Raw genomic sequence first — 17,258 nt, forward strand, 5'->3', positions numbered from 1 at the left:
GATCGGAAGGTCGGGGGTTCAAATCCACTGAACGGCTGCCCTGAGGTGCCCCTGAGCGAGGTACCGTCCCTGCACACTGCTCCCTGGGTGTCCAGTGGCTGCCCACTGCTTCACTGAGTGAATGGGTTAAATGCAGAGAGAAATTTCCCCTCAGGGACAATAAAGTATACATTAAAATATTTATTTTTCCAAAGCAAGTTCAATGCAAACTTTTCACACACACACACACAATGAAACACCAAATACTTAACCTACGGATAGAAAAAGCTGCTTTCCACCACTGAAAAAAATAACAATTTGTAAAAATCCCAATCTGAGCTACGCTGAAGATTTCAAGGTATTACTACGTAAGCTGAAACTTTCAGATACCCTACCAAAAATGGGAGATAATAACCTGACATTTTGACTTATTGATGGCAATTTTTTTCTAGTGGTGGAAACAATCTTGAATATTAACCAGCATTCAAAACAAAAACAGTTATTTATCCTCTCTTATGTTATTAAACTCGTATTGGACTGTAGTCATTTCCAACCCATAGCTGCAAGACCTGTAAAGTTTATGAAAATAACCCTGTTATGTGATTATATTGAACGAAGCAGATAATTTTAAGTTTTGCTGGCTGGATAATTCTGTGATTAATTTCACAGTTTTCCTCACTCTTAATATTAGTGTTTACCCAGATCACAGTTATACACACATTGATTCAGAGAAAAAAAAATAATAATCTCACAGTAAACAACACAACTGTGTTTTTTCAGACTGTACATGCATTTTTTCCTCCCCTGAAAGCTCAAACCACGAGATAAATATATTACAACCTCCTATTTTATTCGGTAAGAGCCGTGCTGCTACACATGATCCACGCTTTTATTCTATCTCACTGGTGCACCAGTCGGGGGAGGCTGTGGAGACGTCCGATCAGGGGAAACCTCAAAATGGTCTTCAGAGAACTCTTGTGTAGGACTGGAGTCCGGGAAGTCGCCATCGTGAGGTGGAGTGTGCTCCAGGGCGCCGGAAGCCTCGACCTGCTGTTTCTTGATATCTTGAGGGAGTTTCAGAAACCTGAATGGAGGCGACGAACAGGCAGGAAGGATGAGTTTGAATGTTATTTAAGAGGAAAATAGAAAGCGGATGACAAAGAAAGGAGCAGAGACGAGACCTGAAAAGGAGTTTTTGTCCTCTTTCTTTTTTGATAATGTTCAGTTTGTAGTAATGCCGTAAAGCCCGAGACATTTTCTCATACGTCATATTTTCTCGGTTCTGTAAAAAGAGATCATGCATCATTAGTCATGCAAGTCATGCACTACATTATTCAATTTTCCCCAATGTTCCCTGCTTTTTTCTGTTTTGTTTTATTCTCCACCTGTGTAGCCGTTTTTCCTGATGGATGAAGCACAGAGAACTGGGAACTCACCTTGTGGTTTCCCCAGAGCCGTGCCAATCCATTGGGGTCCACCACCCTGAAAACCAAGCTGTCCGGATCTTCCCATCGAATGTATTCTTGGTAACGGTCATCACAAAGCAACTGATACACATAGTCCCACAGCAGCCTGCACTCTGGCCATGATTAGAAGAGTAATAACACACGTGTTGGCAGAACTTACACTACTGTCACAAATATACGTATTTAAAGTTCAATTCAGTACCATTTAGTATATTTTCACTCTCAGTGCCACGTTCCAATAAACACGTATAAAAATGGCGTAGTCACAAGTGTACATGCACTAATCATGTGGATGAATGCCACGGTCATTTACATCTTTTAATGATTTATTCGACCTGTTCTTGTACAGCAGACATCTTTAACGACTTTAGAAAACAAGAACTAGGTACACAAGTTTATATTTATTTTAGGTTCTCTCTAATCCACACAGGGTCAACAGTATATATACACAGGCTCACTAACATATAGTTGAATGTCCCACAGCAAGATGCATTTAGTAGCCATCAACAAGCCACTTACCATTCATCTTGGCAGAAATGGTCAAATTCATGTAAATTGGTTGGTTTCCTGGTTTTGAGAGTAGTCGCACTGTTCGAATAACTTGTACTTACACACACTTGCTGATAATATTGGAATCTGGAGTTGTTTAGAAATTTCAAGAGACCTTCTGAAGTTCTATCTGTGTTCTTTCTTTTTTATTATTTTGGTAAAGAGAAACGACCAATTGTAGTTAAACAACACTGCAGGACTTTCATCACCACTTATTAAGAGATTTAAGTGAATGTATGTATACTTTTCTCCCTGTGTGGATCAGAGAAAGTCATTAAAGATGTATGTTGTACAATCATTCCACCCGGACAAAGAACAGTTCAAAGAAAATCATTAAAAGCCTCAAATTGCCACGACATTCGCGCTCATGACGAGGAAACTTCTCACCACAAGTGTACCTGTAAGCCTGACATTAACATATCATTTTGAGCCGTCATTTAGACATAACAAAAGAATAAAATAGCCAACTATTGAATATTTAAAGCGCAGGTCCACTTTTGGGTTATTGCTTCAGGATGTTGTGTCTGTTTTGCTCTTTACCTCACAAACAAATCCAACGTGTTGGACTTAAAATAGTTTCTAGGAAACTGAGTGTGTTCATGTTATTGGTGCATTTGCTGATTGTATATAAAATGCTGTTTATGATATATGAGATTTTTTTTCTTCACTTTTTAAAGAGACACGGTTTTAACAATTCTGTGTGTTTTCTGTGATTAAATACATGAAGAGCACAATAGTCAACAAATTATTGTAACAATACCTGGGATGCGACCGTTTGCCTTGTGCAGCGGACTCCTTGGCTTATGTCGACTGGAGAGGTTCAGAGGCTCCGGGGTGATGTTCTTCGTTTGGGGATTACACTCATCCTGATTGTGGTGCAATGTTGAGGTACCCGCTGATCCGTCTGAGAGACACAGACGGCAACAAAGAAATGAAGCCTCTGAAACAGTAGGAATTGCAGGACAATTTACTTCTGCTATGGCCATTTGTCATACTCACTCTTTTGTGTGAGTGGTGCAGACAAGGTGTAGCAGATGGGGCGATCTGTAAGGGCTGACACTGATTTTGGCTGGCTGCTTACAGTGGCCCCGACAGCAGCCAACACTGTGGTGGTGAAAGCGGGTAAAACTGTGAGTCAGAAATATGAGGAAATGTGAAACGCTAAAGTGAAAGTAAAAGTGACTTTACAGCCACATGAACATTTTATAATATCAGGCTTAGCACAAGCTAATGTTTAACACAGAGACTGTTTTACTTCTAGCAGACAGAGCGCAGAACAAAGTCATTCTTCTGAACTTGAGAGTTAAAGGATCCTTTTTCCAGGAAACTGAAGACCATTGGCCAACACATTCTTTTTCTGGGAAAGATTATACAGTTGTTTTGCTTGACAAACGTTTGTGGGTGTGTGTCTTTGTGTAGTGTACGCATACACCATTTATGGTTCTGGTACTTCAGCATTTCCATTTCTTCATCATTATAAATTATGTGATAACTGCTTAACGCATCATGTAATTAGGTGAGCAAATAAAATCCGTTTTTGCAGAGAAGTCAATCAAAGTACCCAATCACAAAATAATGAGGGTTTATTTCATCTTTGCCAGCGAATCACTATTCCTCACATGTGAAGAAAAAGCACAGAGCAAAGGAAAACATTTCAGTTAGGGGTGAGCAAACATTGATTAGCGTCAGTCTTTAAATTTGGGGGATAAGAAGTCAATGGATGTCCTCACATGTAGAGTAAAACAAAAGTGGGAAAGAGAAAGGATTCCCACGTGATATGTTTGCACATGTGGTAGATCAGGAAGTATTCACACCCACGATCCAACCAGAATAAACGAGTTCTTATGTGGATACAAATGTTCCTGAAGACTAGAGATCCTCCTAAAACTTTACAAGAGGCAGAGCCTCTGATGAGAACCAAGCCAAAGGTGCTTTTATCTATTATTCTGTACACAGACCAACAGGTAATGTTCAGTGTGTCCAATCATGGCCACATTCAAATCTAAACAAAAACATTTCTCTCTCCCTGTGTGTCTTTGTTGAATTACTGTACACAACACACTGCTACGTTTCTTGTCATTTCTTTAAATTTTACTCTATTTTTTCTTTTTTTACATTCTATTGCTGATCTAATGCATTTTCTTTTTTGCCCCATGTAAAGCACTCTGAGTCTACAACTTGTGTACAAATACATCTGTCTGCCTTTACACTGAACTGTAGTATAGCAGTATATATATTTATAAATGTACTCCTTAATTTTACTCACCCGGGGTGCCACTGACTTTGGGAGACTGTGGCTCTTGGACTGTGTGAGCGATTACCTGGCAGCTGACTGGACCCTGAAGGTGTCCAGCTGCCACGGGAGGAGTTGTGTTAGGCGGGTCACATACCACACTCCTCCTCTGCTGCTTCACACACTGAAGGATCTCATACAGAACATCACCTGCAGAAAAATGAGGGATTTCATATGAAAATGCAGCCACGGAAACAGGTGACTTCGATCTACTAACTCATGTCCACCTGAGCTGGGGCAGCGGCGTCTGAAGTCCTCCTTAGTGAGGAGACACAAGGCTCTGCCGTTCATCTCAAATCGGCCCTTCTCCGGCCGGCGCAGCGAGTACTCCTTTTGAGCCCAGTGGAGCCACAGGGAAACATCATCTTTATCCCACAGGGACGGGTTAATTCCTGGAAACAATAAATGCATCATTTCAAATCTAATGTGCTTGCAGAAGGTGCTGCATATGTGTATCTGCAGTCATATCTGCAATTAATATTAACAGATAAGTAGAACAGAGAGGATAATTTAACTCACTCAGCCTTCCAGGCAGATGCCACAAGTCTTCTTGAGTGGGAGGACTAACCAAAGGATCTTGGGTAGGTGGGGAGTGATGCACAGTGGGATAAATGTTGACTTGCTTTTCACGTACAATCGATGGAGGACTGTTTTCTTGCTACAAAACATCGATACAAATGGCTATAGTCACAGTACTCAGCAGTTTTGGAGCAGCAATGCTGAGCGACAGAGAGCATAAACAACAGCTGCTGGTCACCGTCCAACGACTAAGGCACGAAAGCTCAAACAAAAACTGAGTCGGATTCCAGGTTTGTGGTTTTAGACCACAGGCTTTGAAAGATTTGCCCCTGAAAGACTAACTTACCTTGATCAAAGGTGACGGGGAAACGCTCTCCATGGAGACGTCCTTTAATCTGCTCGACTGCACAGAAAATAGAGGGACTTCCTCATGAGCAGAATGAAAACAAACTTCGGGTCACGTCTCAAACAAAACTCACTTTTAAACGAACACACTCGAAGATTTTTTTAAACGCCACTATTTTCACAATCAACCCTTCCGGGAAATGAAAACGAAAGAAATATAATCCCTGCAGGGGGGTGTGTGCAAAATAGGATGATTGGAGGAAGCAACGACAGAGGACATTTCCAAAACCTTTGACTGCACTTGTTTAGACACGCAGTAGTATATTTACAGAAGCGCTGCAGCAGACGCTCTCGTTCATAAATGAAATGCGGGTGGAGGGAGGGTGACACCTATTTTTGTTTTATTTTTTGAATAGTTTTTATTTCTCTTTCTTTCTGTTTCGCTATTACGCAATACATACATGAGCGGTAACCCGTGTGGCCAGAAAATACAAGAAAACTACAGGAAGTGGTCGATGATAAGAAGTGCCAGAGATACTTAAGAGGTGTAGGACACCCCGGAACGGAGCAGCGCGTGCGCCGATGAAGCACAAGCTCCTCCCACTACCAGGAAGACTAAACTGCGGCGTGGCTGAGAGCCGACGAGCGCTGACTGTAAACGAAAGTAGGTAAGCGCTTTATCCGGGCAACTGGCACCGAGAGTCAGAGGGGCAGCCATGTTGTCCTTACCCGTGTGAACTGCGTGCTGCGTGAGGGCACCGTGTCAGCTGTTTGGATTCTCCTGAACGGAGAAAAATGATGGCCCGATACTCTGAGTCTGTAAATCTACAAGTTTCAATCAAGTGCTCAACTTTAATTGGTTATTCAGTAATAACAATGTTAATAAACTTCTACTTGGCTTTAAAACAAATCAGCGGATTAAACATTAACTGCGCAACAAATAATGATAAGCAAAGTCCAGCCACACTGTGAGGGCGAACCATGTATAACATGTTATACACCGTGTCCTCACGTTGAACACCGCTGAACCTGAAAGCAGAAAGTTTTAGCCAAATATTTCATGTTTTTTTTCAGTCATGTGGGCTGAACCACTGGGGAAACAGCTGGGCCGTCCCACGCGATCACTTGCAGGGTGGTTGGTGAGCAAGTGGCTCACAGCTTACAATCAGGTCCTGGAGGAGAGTGCTGTGCAGCTGTGTGCCATCCAACCTGGGGACACTGTGCTGGAGCTGGGCCATGGCCCCGGTCTGGGTCTACAGTCTGCAGCCAAACTGCTCACGGGCCCCACAGGCCACCTTATAGGGGTGGATTACTCAGAGTACATGCACCAGGTGAGGTAGAAAGAGTGGAATAAACAAGTCAAATTCAAGTTTATTTAATACATGTGGGTTGTTACTGTTACGAAGAGTGTCTTTGAAAAAGAGTAAAAGCACACAGCTTTGTTGTGGCCTCTTCAGCCTTGCTAAAGCAGACACATTGCAAGCCTTTAAAAAGAAAATGCACTATTTCGGAGAAAATACGCACACTGGCCACTTATTTCGTTACTTCACCGGCTTCAGAGCTGCCTGAGTTATCTGTGTCATAGATTCAACAAGGTGCTGAAAACATTTCTTTGATTTTGGTCCATATTGACATGAGGGAAAAATCACATTGTTGCTGCAGATTTGGCTGCTGGACACCCATGAAGTGATACCACCATATCTCAGAGGTATCCTCTTAAATTGAGATGATGTGGAGGCCATTTAAAGTCAGAATGAAACACTTGATGTTTAAAATCTAATTTAAAATCTCCCCAAAACTAACATAGATGTAACACTGTCTGTGTAGCTGGATTTAAGAAATAAGAGCTTAAAGTTTTTAAAACACGTTTAGCGCCATCTTGTGTCAGTGGAGAATGTGACATCACTAATGTGCTGATGTCTCCACTGATGCTGTGAGTTTATGCCAGCTAATTATTAACAGAACCAATAACTCATAATGAGACTAAAATCAGTTTAAGGGGTCACCTTTGTGCTGCCCGTGGCTGCAACAATGAGTTTTACGTTAAAACCAAGGATTCTGAACCTAAATGCCACAGCAGAAATCATGAACCATCAGACCATGCAGAGTTTTCCAATCTTCTGTCAAGCCCATGCAAATTAGCGTCTACTAGTGAACAATGTCCTGTTCTGAACTGATCGCACCTGGTGTGGTCTGGCCCAGCTTCTTTAAGGTTTGATGTGTTGTGCGTTCTTCTGCATACCTTTGTTGTATATTAAATAAATAAATAAAAATCAAGCACTGCTGAGCAGGCAGCTAAGACCTAAGAAAAGCATAGCTGCTAATCAGGGACAATATTGTAATTCTTCTGTGTCTGACAGATGGCAAAGAAACAAATGATGGAACTTATAGCGAGTAAAAAAGTGACGCTCCACCACTGTGACGTAGCAGCAATGCCTCTCAGAGACAGCACTGTGGACAGAGTCTTTCACTGTAACTGCTACTACTTCTGGCCTGATCTTAGAAAAGGAGCTGCAGAAATACACCGGGTGATGAAGCCAGGTAATGCCATGACAGTCAGGCAAACTTTATTTACAGATTTAGTTCCAAAACTTGTCTTTAAATAATGATTCTCAAATTGAATTTCCCCATCTTTTTAACCCACCCAGGAGCCCTGATGGTCACAACTCTGAGGCTTTCTCGTGTGGCTACGATAGCAGCGAAGGGGGTGATGCCAGGGGAAAACTGGCGCCCAGAGGCCTACATGGCAGCTCTGAGAGACTCCGGCTTCACTGATGTCAGAATGGAGGACAAGCAGGACAGAAACATTACTTTTCAGGCTATCTTTGCCACTGCCTTCAAATAAGATACTTATGCAATTATGAAGTTTAGTGTGATTACATCAGTCATTAATGGTCTTCCTTTTGAAGATGGATAAACTTGAACTTATCATAATGATAAACATATACAGATGAGAAGTTTTATATCATTTTCTGTCATTCCCTACGTGCAATGTTCTTACATCAGTACCAGTATACAGTATGGTGATTTTAAAGCTTCAAAACAGCATTACTGTGAAAAGTGGAAATAAAACATAATGAAGAACTCTATGGAGGAAACCCAACTGTATGAATGTGTAATCATGCAATAAATGGAAAACAGGAATAAAAGAATTAGAAAGAATAAAACACACAAGATGATACCAAAGTCTTATAGTGCTTCTGCTGTCAAAATAAAACAAAACTCATGGTGTCAGCTCCACCAAGAAATGATATATTTGGTAGCGTTGGGGTGTGTGTCATTTTGTCCTTAAACTCAAAAGCTCAAAAGCTTTTGAATGAATTCTGATCAAACTTTGCAAAGTGGGGACGTGTTAACAATCCATTAATAATTACTTTACATCCATCAACTTAATAATTGATGGATGTAAAGTCCACAAAAAGCATCTTAAAAGATTTTAAAATGTCATATCATAACTGACCTCTGTCCTTCAGGGTCAACAGATGGATCTGAAGGTCCAAGTGATAATGTGATATCAAGTTACTTATTACAGTTATGTTTCGTACTGTCACATAGACATACAGGCATTTAATTATACATGGGGATTATAAATATCGCGTTACTTTGGGCCTCTGTCTTCTTCTTCGAGGTTAAATAAGGTCAAACTTTAATAAAAAATAAAGTCTACTGCACTTTTGCACTGGCAACATTTGGGAAATGATACTGTTATATGGGGTCAGTATCACATTATAGTTTGCTTCCAAATATAATTTCATATTTGACCTCTGATCTCGCTTTTACATTTCACCTGTGTCTTCTTTTCATTCAAGTTTACCCAAAATGCCTATATCTTTAAAGAAAGTGTTGTCAAGAAAAAGATGATGAACTGCTTTGTTAGTTAGATATACGGTAGTGTAAATTGTAGTGCAATATTAGATCACATGCTCAGGTCTTTTAAACCCTTTTTTTTTTTACAAGTCAGTACCTATTATCCATTACCTACTCCTAGACAATATTTGTGTAACCAAAGTATACATTTGTCATGCCACCCTTATTTGAAACCTCAAAGAAAACTAAATTCATATATTGAAAATACACAAATATTACCTTATAAGTAAATACCGACTAGAGACCAGAGAGTCACCAGGAGACGCTTCTTGTTCCTTTTTGTAAGGCTATAAATGAAAAGTGATTTTAGTATCCTCTAAGAATCATATTTCACACATACACATGAATGGTTAGTTGCCCAGTGTTTCGAGCGGCAAGCAGAGAGGCTACTGGATTGCAGGATGATCACTGTAACACTGTTAAATTAAAAATAAAAATGATGCTGTTATTTGTGCGCAGAAGTAGCCTCCTGGTAGCTCACACTCGGGACCACACGGTGGCGGTAATTCATCTGAATAAATCCAACAGAAGAAGAAGAAGAAGAGCGGCGCGCGGGCGGTGCATACGTAAGGAGAGGGAAATCCAAAACAGAGTCGATGACGCTGCTTCGCCGAGAGCTGTGAAACTGACATTTCGATTAAGATAGACAGTGATTATCAAGTGCACAGCTGATAAAAAGTAAGTAAACGAGAGGTGCTCTCCACCTGACAAGTTGTTATTAGACTTTTTGCACTAAGAAGGTGATTATTTCTCGGCCTTCACATTAGTAAGCAAAGGCGTTAGCTCAGCATCACAAGAAGGCAGCTAACATCACAAACAAACCACTGTCTCATTGAGCAATTTGACAGTAAATGTTCTACGTTTAGGATTAAATTATTACAAGCGTGTGTGGAGACTGACCCACGAACTTTAAGTGTAACGCTAATTAGCCAGCTGCCTGTTTTTCAGAATGCAGAGGGCTTCTCGTTTGAAACGTGAACTTCAAATGCTAAGCACCGAGCCCCCCCCTGGGATAACATGCTGGCAGACCGAAGATCAGATAGACGACCTCCGGGCACGTATGTACTACTGTGTCACTTAAACGACTAAAGCTATACTTGCCAGACACTTTCTTATGTGCGTTGCTAGTACCAGGTTGGACCTCTGTGTTGCCTTCACAACTATCGTAATTTTTAACTGCGGCGGTGCCCAGTGTGGTCTCTGCTCCTGCGGCCCGTCTGCTTCTAAATTTGATGCGTTATGCGTTCATCGAGGCTCTTTTGGATTGTTTCCTTCCTATCAGCTCAAACCAGCGTAGCCATTTTCCTCTGACCTCTGAAATCAGTGGGGTATTTTGACCCAGATCTGCTGCTCACTGAACATTTTTCATTTTGGACATTTCTCTGTGCATTCTAGAGATGCTTATGTGGAAAATCTCAGTAGATCAGCAGGTCCTGAAAGAGTCTCACCACCATATCTGGCACTAACAAAATCACGTTACTAGCAAAGTCACTTAAATCGGCTTTCCTTCCGATTCTGATGCTCAGTTTGAACTTCAGCAGGTTGCAATGATCATGTCTATATGCCATAATGCACTGACTTGATGCCTCGTGATTAGCTGATTGTCAGACAGTTGAACAGGTGTACCTAACAAATTGCCAAGATACATTTACCTATACTATATACTCAGAATATTTCACCTGATTAAGATCACTCTTGACATCCATTTTTGCAGTGGATCCTGTCATTAAAATATATCAAATACATGACCATATCTTTAACCCCTGTTATGTTCCAGAGATACTGGGTGGATCAGGAACTCCTTATGATGGTGGAGTCTTCTCCTTGGAGGTCAAGATTCCAGAGAGGTACTTCTTCTTTGAGCTTTAACGTCGATGGGTTTCTCTCTACTAGTTACATGTTCTCACTCCACTCTAGCAGGACTGACATGCTTTTTTTTTCCTCTTAGGTACCCGTTTGAGCCTCCCAAAATACGATTCTTGACTCCAATCTACCATCCAAACATTGACAATTCAGGACGGATCTGCCATGATGCTCTTAAACTGCCACCAAAGGTTATAAGAGATTTCCAGTACATAATAAACTCTTTATTTCAACACCATTACATGGTGGACACAAGGATATATGTTGCATTTTATACATTTCAGATGTAGTGTTGTCTTTATATTTATTTCTTTTTTTTTTTTTTCAGGGTGCCTGGAAGCCATCTCTAAACATCTCCACAGTCCTCACTTCCATACAGCTACTCATGGCGGAGCCAAATCCAGACGACCCCCTGATGGCTGATATAGTGAGTCACACATAGTGTGTTGTCCATCCTGTACGTCCAGCTATCTATCATGCACAATCTGTCTGTGGTGGTTTATTTTATTTTTAGAAAATTGTGAGTTACCTATATTATCATGTAACAGTAGCTCTTTATTTAAAAAAAAAAAAAAAAAAAAAACAGTTTTAAAGACATTGTCTTGACTAAAATACATAGTTCCGTTTTTAATTGATTCAAATTCATCCCTGGAAATAAAAGGTATCCTAAGTCAGCGGTCCCCAACCCCCGGGCCTCGGACCGGTACCGGTCCGTGAGTCGTTTGGTGCCGGGCCGTGAGAGTAGAGGCTCAGGTGTGAAATGTTTGGTTTTTATCGGTGTTCAGCGTTATTTTGTTATTGTTTTTATCATTAACTCGGTTTTCCTGGGTCTTTTCACGTGTGTTATGAATAAATCTTATTTTTTTCGGTACCAATACTAGTTTTCTTTTGTTGTATTTATCCACGACACCTTAAAGGCCGGTCCGTGAAAATATTGTCGGGCATAAACCGGTCCGTGGCGCAAAAAAGGTTGGAGACCGCTGTGCTAAGTAATTAAAGACAAGTCCGGGAGTGTGGTAAATGCCAAAATGACTTGTTTAGATGCAAGTCAAAAACCCCTTTAAGCTAAAACCTGTTGGGTTAGAGAGCAGCTGTGTTCAGCTGTAGCACAGTGAATGATTCGATAATCCAACTTTATACTTTTATCTATTTTTCCCGTAATTTAGTCATCGGAATTCAAATACAACAAACACCTGTTTATGGAGAAGGCCAGGAAGTGGACACAAGAACATGCCGTCCAGAAGAATTCTGTGAGTTACTAAGGACTTATATAATATAATATAATTATAATTATTAATCATTTAATGTAATTACACTCTGACTGCTGCTCTATTCTTAGTCACATGATTCCTGTCACTTGCTCCACAACAATGTTAATGTATTAGTTGTGTGCACTGTTTTATTTGACCCACATGGTTGTGCTGTGCTCCTGCAATAGAACATTATAGGCCGAGTAAATAGAACTTGTTTATTTGCAGTCGCATTAAAGTGAAAATAACCTCCTTGTAATTGCACTGATTTTTTTTTTGCATTCTGTGATTGGGGGTTGAGGGTGTTGCATACTCGACCTCTGGACAAACCTCAATTGTAAGGTGACTGCACAGATTGCCTAGAGGAAAGCAACTTGTCCAAACAATTCAGATTGACTGTAATCACTCCCAGAAAGATTGTCAAGGTTTTGCAAATATTTGCTCTCTAATCTATAAACACAGAGAGATTGCTAGCATGTGACAGCTGATTTAAGTTAGTTAGTCAGTCAGAGCAACTGAGCTGGCAATTGTTACTGTATAAAAGCAAAGTTGTCAAGCACGTATGGCACTTTGCAGTTAGATTGCTGTCCTGCAGCAATCATGTCACTTTGTGGAGGAACTTCTGAATTTATGGAAACAGGTGGCAAGAGATGTGGAATTTTGCTACTAATCTTACTACTTAATCATGACAAACATTTTGCGTGTTATTACCAGCTTGCCCTCATTCAGCTGCAAAATGGAAGGGGATCAGTTTCATCCCTTTTTTACGGCTTTGAGGATGGCGGCAAAACGTTGCTTCAGAGACTGCTTCTTCGAAGCGTTCAAATTGGAGGCAATGAGACTGCAAGGTCATTGCACATGGTTGCAACAATTTTGATCATGCTACAGTGTCCAGCCACTGTTTTCCCTACTGTAACTATAGTGTAATCTCGCCATAAGAACAGTTTCTTCCCCTCTGCTGTTGGACACATGAACAATAACCGTACGACTGTTCCCACCACTAACACATGACCCTACGCTGTGTCACTGCATCATTCCATGTTTGGCACTGATCACCACCTGCACTCATGTATATATCATGTATATATCTATCTATCTACTTAGCACTTTTAATTCTTATTCTCATTTTTATTTTCATGTCTATTTAAGCGTAATTTATAACAGTATGTTTGCACTGAAGCACCGCAGCAATTTCCTAATGTTGTAAACCCGCTCAACATTTGGCAATAAAACCCTTTCTGATTCTGATTACTAATGGAGTGCATCATGTACATCTGCACTGCTCAGAAAAACTAAAGGAACACGAGCTGGCCAACCTCTGGTGGGATCCAAATATTACTCATGCTAGCAGTAGTGACACTGACCCCAGCCAAATGTAAAAATGGTGGAAAAAACTGAGACAACATGTCATGAGGGTGCGCTACATTTTCACCTGTAGTGCACCTGTATATAATTTCATTAACAACCCCCTCTGCTACTTACCCCAGCAGTTTAACTGACTCGATGATTTTCTGGTTTAGGAGGAGTAGGGTGTTTTGTTTTTTAATGCATTTTTTCTCCCCAGGGTGTTGTGGATGGCAACAAAGAAAATACTCCTGATCAGAAAGCATCAACCCGAAAAAGAGAAGCGCACAGTGTGCAGCAGGAAGCAGAAGATCCAGCAAAGAGAACCTGTGTGTAGTTTCCACCTCACCTGAGAAAACTGACACCTTGTTAGAACTGTGGTATTAATTTTATACACAGATGTAAGACTTGTCTTCCTGTTTTTAAATGTATGTGGATGGCTGTATGTATAATGTGCGTGCTTGTGTTGTGATATTAAAGTTTCATTTTATTAATGTATTTCAGAGTGCCTGGACTTCTTGTGTAGTTTGGAGGTGTCTCCGATCTGTAACATAAGTGCATACTTGAGTGTGTATAGTATGAAGATGATGATTTTATTCAAAAATATGCTTAACCAGTTGTATACAAAGTATGTACATCCTAAATAGTACATTTGTTTTTACAAGCTAAGGATTTATTTCTTATAATATAAAATTATATAATTGCTGTTTATAAAAAGGGGAGACAAACATCATAAGGCTGTAGTGAGTCAAAACCATGCTAGTTCAGAGGTAGTTATATTGTATGTACATAATGCTAGCCTACTCTAAAGTCTGTAAGAAAAATACCTACATCCCATTCAGTCTCTATGACTGCTTGCCTCCTGTTGGATAGAGTTGCTTTTCTTGAGATCAAACATGTAAACCATATGAAAATAGATGTGCGGCCCATTTCCTGTGGCGCTTTGCTGCCGTATAAAGAGTAGCATTTTTACAACAACCTTTGTATTATACAGTTGCATAGTACAATATGACAATGACATCTGTGGAAGAAAACTTAGCTTACACTGGCTGTCGTGTGAGTGATGAGGAGTCCCTTTTTTTTAAACAGACCTTAGCAATAGGATAGAATTTGTATTTAAACAAAAAAATGGCTCCACCTATAAAAGAACCAAACAACCTGCATCTTCTGAGTTGGATTTTTCATCAGTTTTCAGTATAAACAAAGATCTATTGGTGCTACCTAAATTCCCCACAGGCGAAATCGCTGATTTGTCCAATGCTTACATTTTCCATGTGGATTTGAACTGTTCCCCATGACTCAGTCCACTGAAATGTCTGAAATTGTCCTTTATATAAAAAGCAATGTCATTGTCCTATTCAATGTCCTTGAATAGTCTTTTCTGTGAAAGGACCTTGTAGTCCCGCTCTCCACTTTCAGAGGCTCTTTGTTTTCTCCTCAGCTTCTCTGCACTCTGTAGTCTCTGGAGTAACAGTTTCAGTGTTGAATGTTCTGAGGAGCTTGAAGACTGTGAACCCAGAGGCGGTCTTTCTGCAGAGGATGGTCCTTTCATATTCATATGGTGTCCTAGCTTTTCAGACAGCTAGCGTGGATGCTCATGGGTTGAGAGTGAGAGACATGGCAGTGTGATAGACATCTTGATCCAAACTTTCCAGAAATCACCAGTCGCTCACCCTCTCTCTCACTCTGCCACCCTTTCTCTATCTCTGGCAGTGGGAGGAGGTATTTGGCAAGGGATGAGAGGAACAGAGGATGTGGAGGAGCAGTGGGAAAATCTGATCGGATCCTGCCGGGCTTGGAGAGAAGATCCTCCACTGTAAGTGGCATCAGTGAGTGACACCTGTGTTGAGGAATCGGAGCAGGAGCTCTTTTCTGTGTCCACGGAAACCAACGAGTCCAAGGTGTGGTCCCGACGGAGCTGTGTACGTGCTTTGGGGCGTGGCCAGAAAAACAGCTGAGAGTGGTCTCTCGTGAAAAGAAGGAAGAGAAGAGGGTTGAGGCAGGCTGGCAAGGGCTGGAGAAGCAGGAGGACTGATTTTAGTACTTCCTCCCCCAGAGAAAGGAGACCAAGAAGGGAACAAAGGGAGAGGAAAGCTACTGGTACATACAGGAGACCATTGGTGAATATTAGCCAGGCAACATGTTTGATCATAGCGCAGTCCCACAAGCCCTCACACTCTCCTCTGAGTAACTCCCAGTAGAGGCGGATGTGTGAACCTGTGACTATAAGCAAGCACAGGGTGTTCATCATAATGAGGGCCAAGGGAAAGCCCAGGGAGGACGGCAGTCGAGAGGATGGGGGTGGCAGGGGTGAGGGAAGGCAGAAAGGCGAGGACCCATACTCCCCGACTCCTGCCAGTGGGAGAGAAGCAAGCGTGATGGAGAGAACGAGGCAGAACAGTGCACAGGTGCGCACACTCACGAGGGATGGGGACTTCCCATAGGTGCGCGCACACGTCACGCTCACACCACACTGCACTGCTGCAAGAGTTAACAGCAACACGCTGGCCTCGGACGCAAACACCCAGACCCATCCTGTCGCCTGACAACCAGGACCCCCCTCCCACCGGGCTCCGTGGTGGCCAAATTCTCCCAGCGTGAGAGCATCCACAAGGGCCAGGGTGCACATGCACACACCAGTCAGTAGATTTGAAGCCCCCATGCAAGCCACGGTAAAGCGAAGTGGTGACAGGTAGCCTGATGAGCCAAAGAGAGACAGAAGCAGGATGGAGTTCCCCAGCAGAGACACCAGGGAGATGCACCACAGGCCAACACGAACTAGCCAGCTGCCCAACAGAGAGTCACAGGGACGGAAAGGACCTGCAACAGCACAAAACAGTAACTCATTAGCTACTTGCATCATACCCTACAATAAAACTCATTTGCATTCATTTGCATTACCAGGTGTTGGTGTGCACTGGACACTGGCCTGCAGTTTGGATTCCTCTAATTCCAGCTGGAACTCCTCCAAGTCTGGGTCATCTGAAAGAAAACGGTTTTTTTAGGGCCAGAATTCAGAATTTCAGATTTCCTTTTTGATCAAACCTCCACAAGGTCCATGTGTTAAAGCATATTGAGAGCTTATTCTGAAAGTGCTTATACACAATATACCCCATGCAGACTATGCGCGACTCTAGCTGCAGGGGGTTGTAATGATAACATTCTGTTCCACAGACAAAAAATAGACACTTCAGAAGATTACTGGCGCTTGGATGAATTTTGATTGTCTTGGCATGTTTCTCTAGCAATTAAAGGTAAATAAATTTTAATCAGTGATATGTCTTGGCTTATTCATCTCTTGATTCTGTTGTTTTTCTGAATACACCCAGCAGTTTTTTAATTTCTGCTTTAATCATGCAGATTCATTGGGTTCATTTCACCTTCATTTTGATTTATTTGTGTTTCTATTTTATGCTGGCCACAGGAATGAAGGAATGGAGGGGTCAGCACGTGTTGTGTGTTTAGGTCACTGTGGTTTCAGTGAGGATCTGACACGTCCTTAACGGCCAGGTATGGACACTTAGTTGTCAGATTCCCATCTGATATGTTACAAGTCTTTTGACATACTGTGTGTATGTTTTCACAGATACCGTAAGCATGTGTTGTCTTACAGTGAGTGTCGGTGTGGATGGGGTACATGGCTACAGTCCTCTTATGCAGGTCTTCACTGGTGCTGCTCTGCTCTGAGTCCCACTGACCGGCTGGCTTGTAGCTATCACAGGAGCCGTACACACAGCATTGGTAGGCATAAGGCATCTCTATCACCCTGTACCAATCAGATGA

At 41.7% G+C, this 17,258-nt stretch overlaps 4 protein-coding genes across 7 annotated transcripts in view; 2 read left to right on the top strand and 2 right to left on the bottom strand.

Moving 5' to 3' along the window:
• Positions 1-165: 165 nt before the first annotated feature.
• Positions 166-5,647, bottom strand: etv7 (ETS variant transcription factor 7). Of its 3 annotated transcripts, none has more exons than XM_004558850.3 (10): positions 5,613-5,647; positions 5,153-5,209; positions 4,807-4,945; positions 4,515-4,679; positions 4,261-4,437; positions 2,994-3,122; positions 2,755-2,898; positions 1,416-1,558; positions 1,161-1,261; positions 166-1,063 (listed from the first exon to the last, which is right to left on the bottom strand). In XM_004558850.3, exons 2-10 carry the CDS (start codon positions 5,183-5,185, stop codon positions 874-876), a joined length of 1,221 nt encoding a protein of 406 aa, XP_004558907.2. In that variant the 5' UTR covers positions 5,186-5,209; positions 5,613-5,647; the 3' UTR covers positions 166-873. The 3 variants fall into 3 exon arrangements, with proteins under 3 accessions (XP_004558907.2, XP_004558906.2, XP_004558908.2); XM_004558849.4 differs by lacking the exon at positions 5,613-5,647 and adding an exon at positions 5,286-5,429; XM_004558851.6 differs by lacking the exon at positions 5,613-5,647 and having other exon boundaries at positions 2,994-3,098; positions 5,153-5,425.
• On the top strand, positions 5,616-8,240 carry zgc:194242 (putative methyltransferase YdaC). Of its 2 annotated transcripts, none has more exons than XM_004558852.6 (4): positions 5,616-5,815; positions 6,226-6,482; positions 7,512-7,692; positions 7,800-8,240. In XM_004558852.6, exons 1-4 carry the CDS (start codon positions 5,734-5,736, stop codon positions 7,994-7,996), a joined length of 717 nt encoding a protein of 238 aa, XP_004558909.1. In that variant the 5' UTR covers positions 5,616-5,733; the 3' UTR covers positions 7,997-8,240. The 2 variants fall into 2 exon arrangements, with proteins under 2 accessions (XP_004558909.1, XP_004558910.1); XM_004558853.5 differs by having other exon boundaries at positions 5,675-5,819.
• A 1,297-nt stretch (positions 8,241-9,537) lies between these two features.
• On the top strand, positions 9,538-13,973 carry ube2t (ubiquitin-conjugating enzyme E2T (putative)). Its single transcript, XM_004558847.3, has 7 exons — positions 9,538-9,696; positions 9,967-10,076; positions 10,796-10,865; positions 10,967-11,072; positions 11,210-11,308; positions 12,048-12,131; positions 13,696-13,973. Exons 2-7 carry the CDS (start codon positions 9,968-9,970, stop codon positions 13,810-13,812), a joined length of 585 nt encoding a protein of 194 aa, XP_004558904.1. The 5' UTR covers positions 9,538-9,696; position 9,967; the 3' UTR covers positions 13,813-13,973.
• A 76-nt stretch (positions 13,974-14,049) lies between these two features.
• lgr6 (leucine-rich repeat containing G protein-coupled receptor 6) overlaps positions 14,050-17,258 on the bottom strand; it is a 38,647-nt gene continuing 35,438 nt past the window's right edge. Inside the window, exons 16-18 of the mRNA XM_076878243.1 lie at positions 17,087-17,241; positions 16,377-16,457; positions 14,050-16,295 (exon numbers count right to left, since the gene is read on the bottom strand). Of these exons, the coding sequence (XP_076734358.1) occupies positions 15,157-16,295; positions 16,377-16,457; positions 17,087-17,241 (1,375 nt within the window). The 3' untranslated portion in view covers positions 14,050-15,156. The remainder of the gene's footprint in view (positions 16,296-16,376; positions 16,458-17,086; positions 17,242-17,258) is intronic.

Source organism: Maylandia zebra, linkage group LG20 (genome assembly GCF_041146795.1).
Source record: "Maylandia zebra isolate NMK-2024a linkage group LG20, Mzebra_GT3a, whole genome shotgun sequence".
NCBI lineage: Eukaryota > Metazoa > Chordata > Actinopteri > Cichliformes > Cichlidae > Maylandia > Maylandia zebra.

Bases quoted from the DNA above. Each gene is read 5' to 3' on its own strand.
- etv7 (XM_004558850.3), bottom strand. From the start codon at position 5,185: ATGGAGAGCGTTTCCCCGTCACCTTTGATCAAG. The intron at 2,899-2,993 runs GTGAGTATGACA...TGTGTCTCTCAG, and splicing joins TGCACCACTCACACAAAAGA to ACGGATCAGCGGGTACCTCA. The intron at 1,559-2,754 runs GTATTGTTACAA...AATCATGGCCAG, and splicing joins GGCAAACGGTCGCATCCCAG to AGTGCAGGCTGCTGTGGGAC.
- ube2t (XM_004558847.3), top strand. From the start codon at position 9,968: ATGCAGAGGGCTTCTCGTTTGAAACGTGAACTTCAAATGCTAAGCACC. The intron at 10,077-10,795 runs GTATGTACTACT...GTTATGTTCCAG, and splicing joins GATAGACGACCTCCGGGCAC to AGATACTGGGTGGATCAGGA. The intron at 11,073-11,209 runs GTTATAAGAGAT...TTTTTTTTTCAG, and splicing joins CTCTTAAACTGCCACCAAAG to GGTGCCTGGAAGCCATCTCT.
- zgc:194242 (XM_004558852.6), top strand. From the start codon at position 5,734: ATGAAGCACAAGCTCCTCCCACTACCAGGAAGACTAAACTGCGGCGTG. The intron at 6,483-7,511 runs GTGAGGTAGAAA...TGTGTCTGACAG, and splicing joins ACTCAGAGTACATGCACCAG to ATGGCAAAGAAACAAATGAT. The intron at 7,693-7,799 runs GTAATGCCATGA...TAACCCACCCAG, and splicing joins ACACCGGGTGATGAAGCCAG to GAGCCCTGATGGTCACAACT.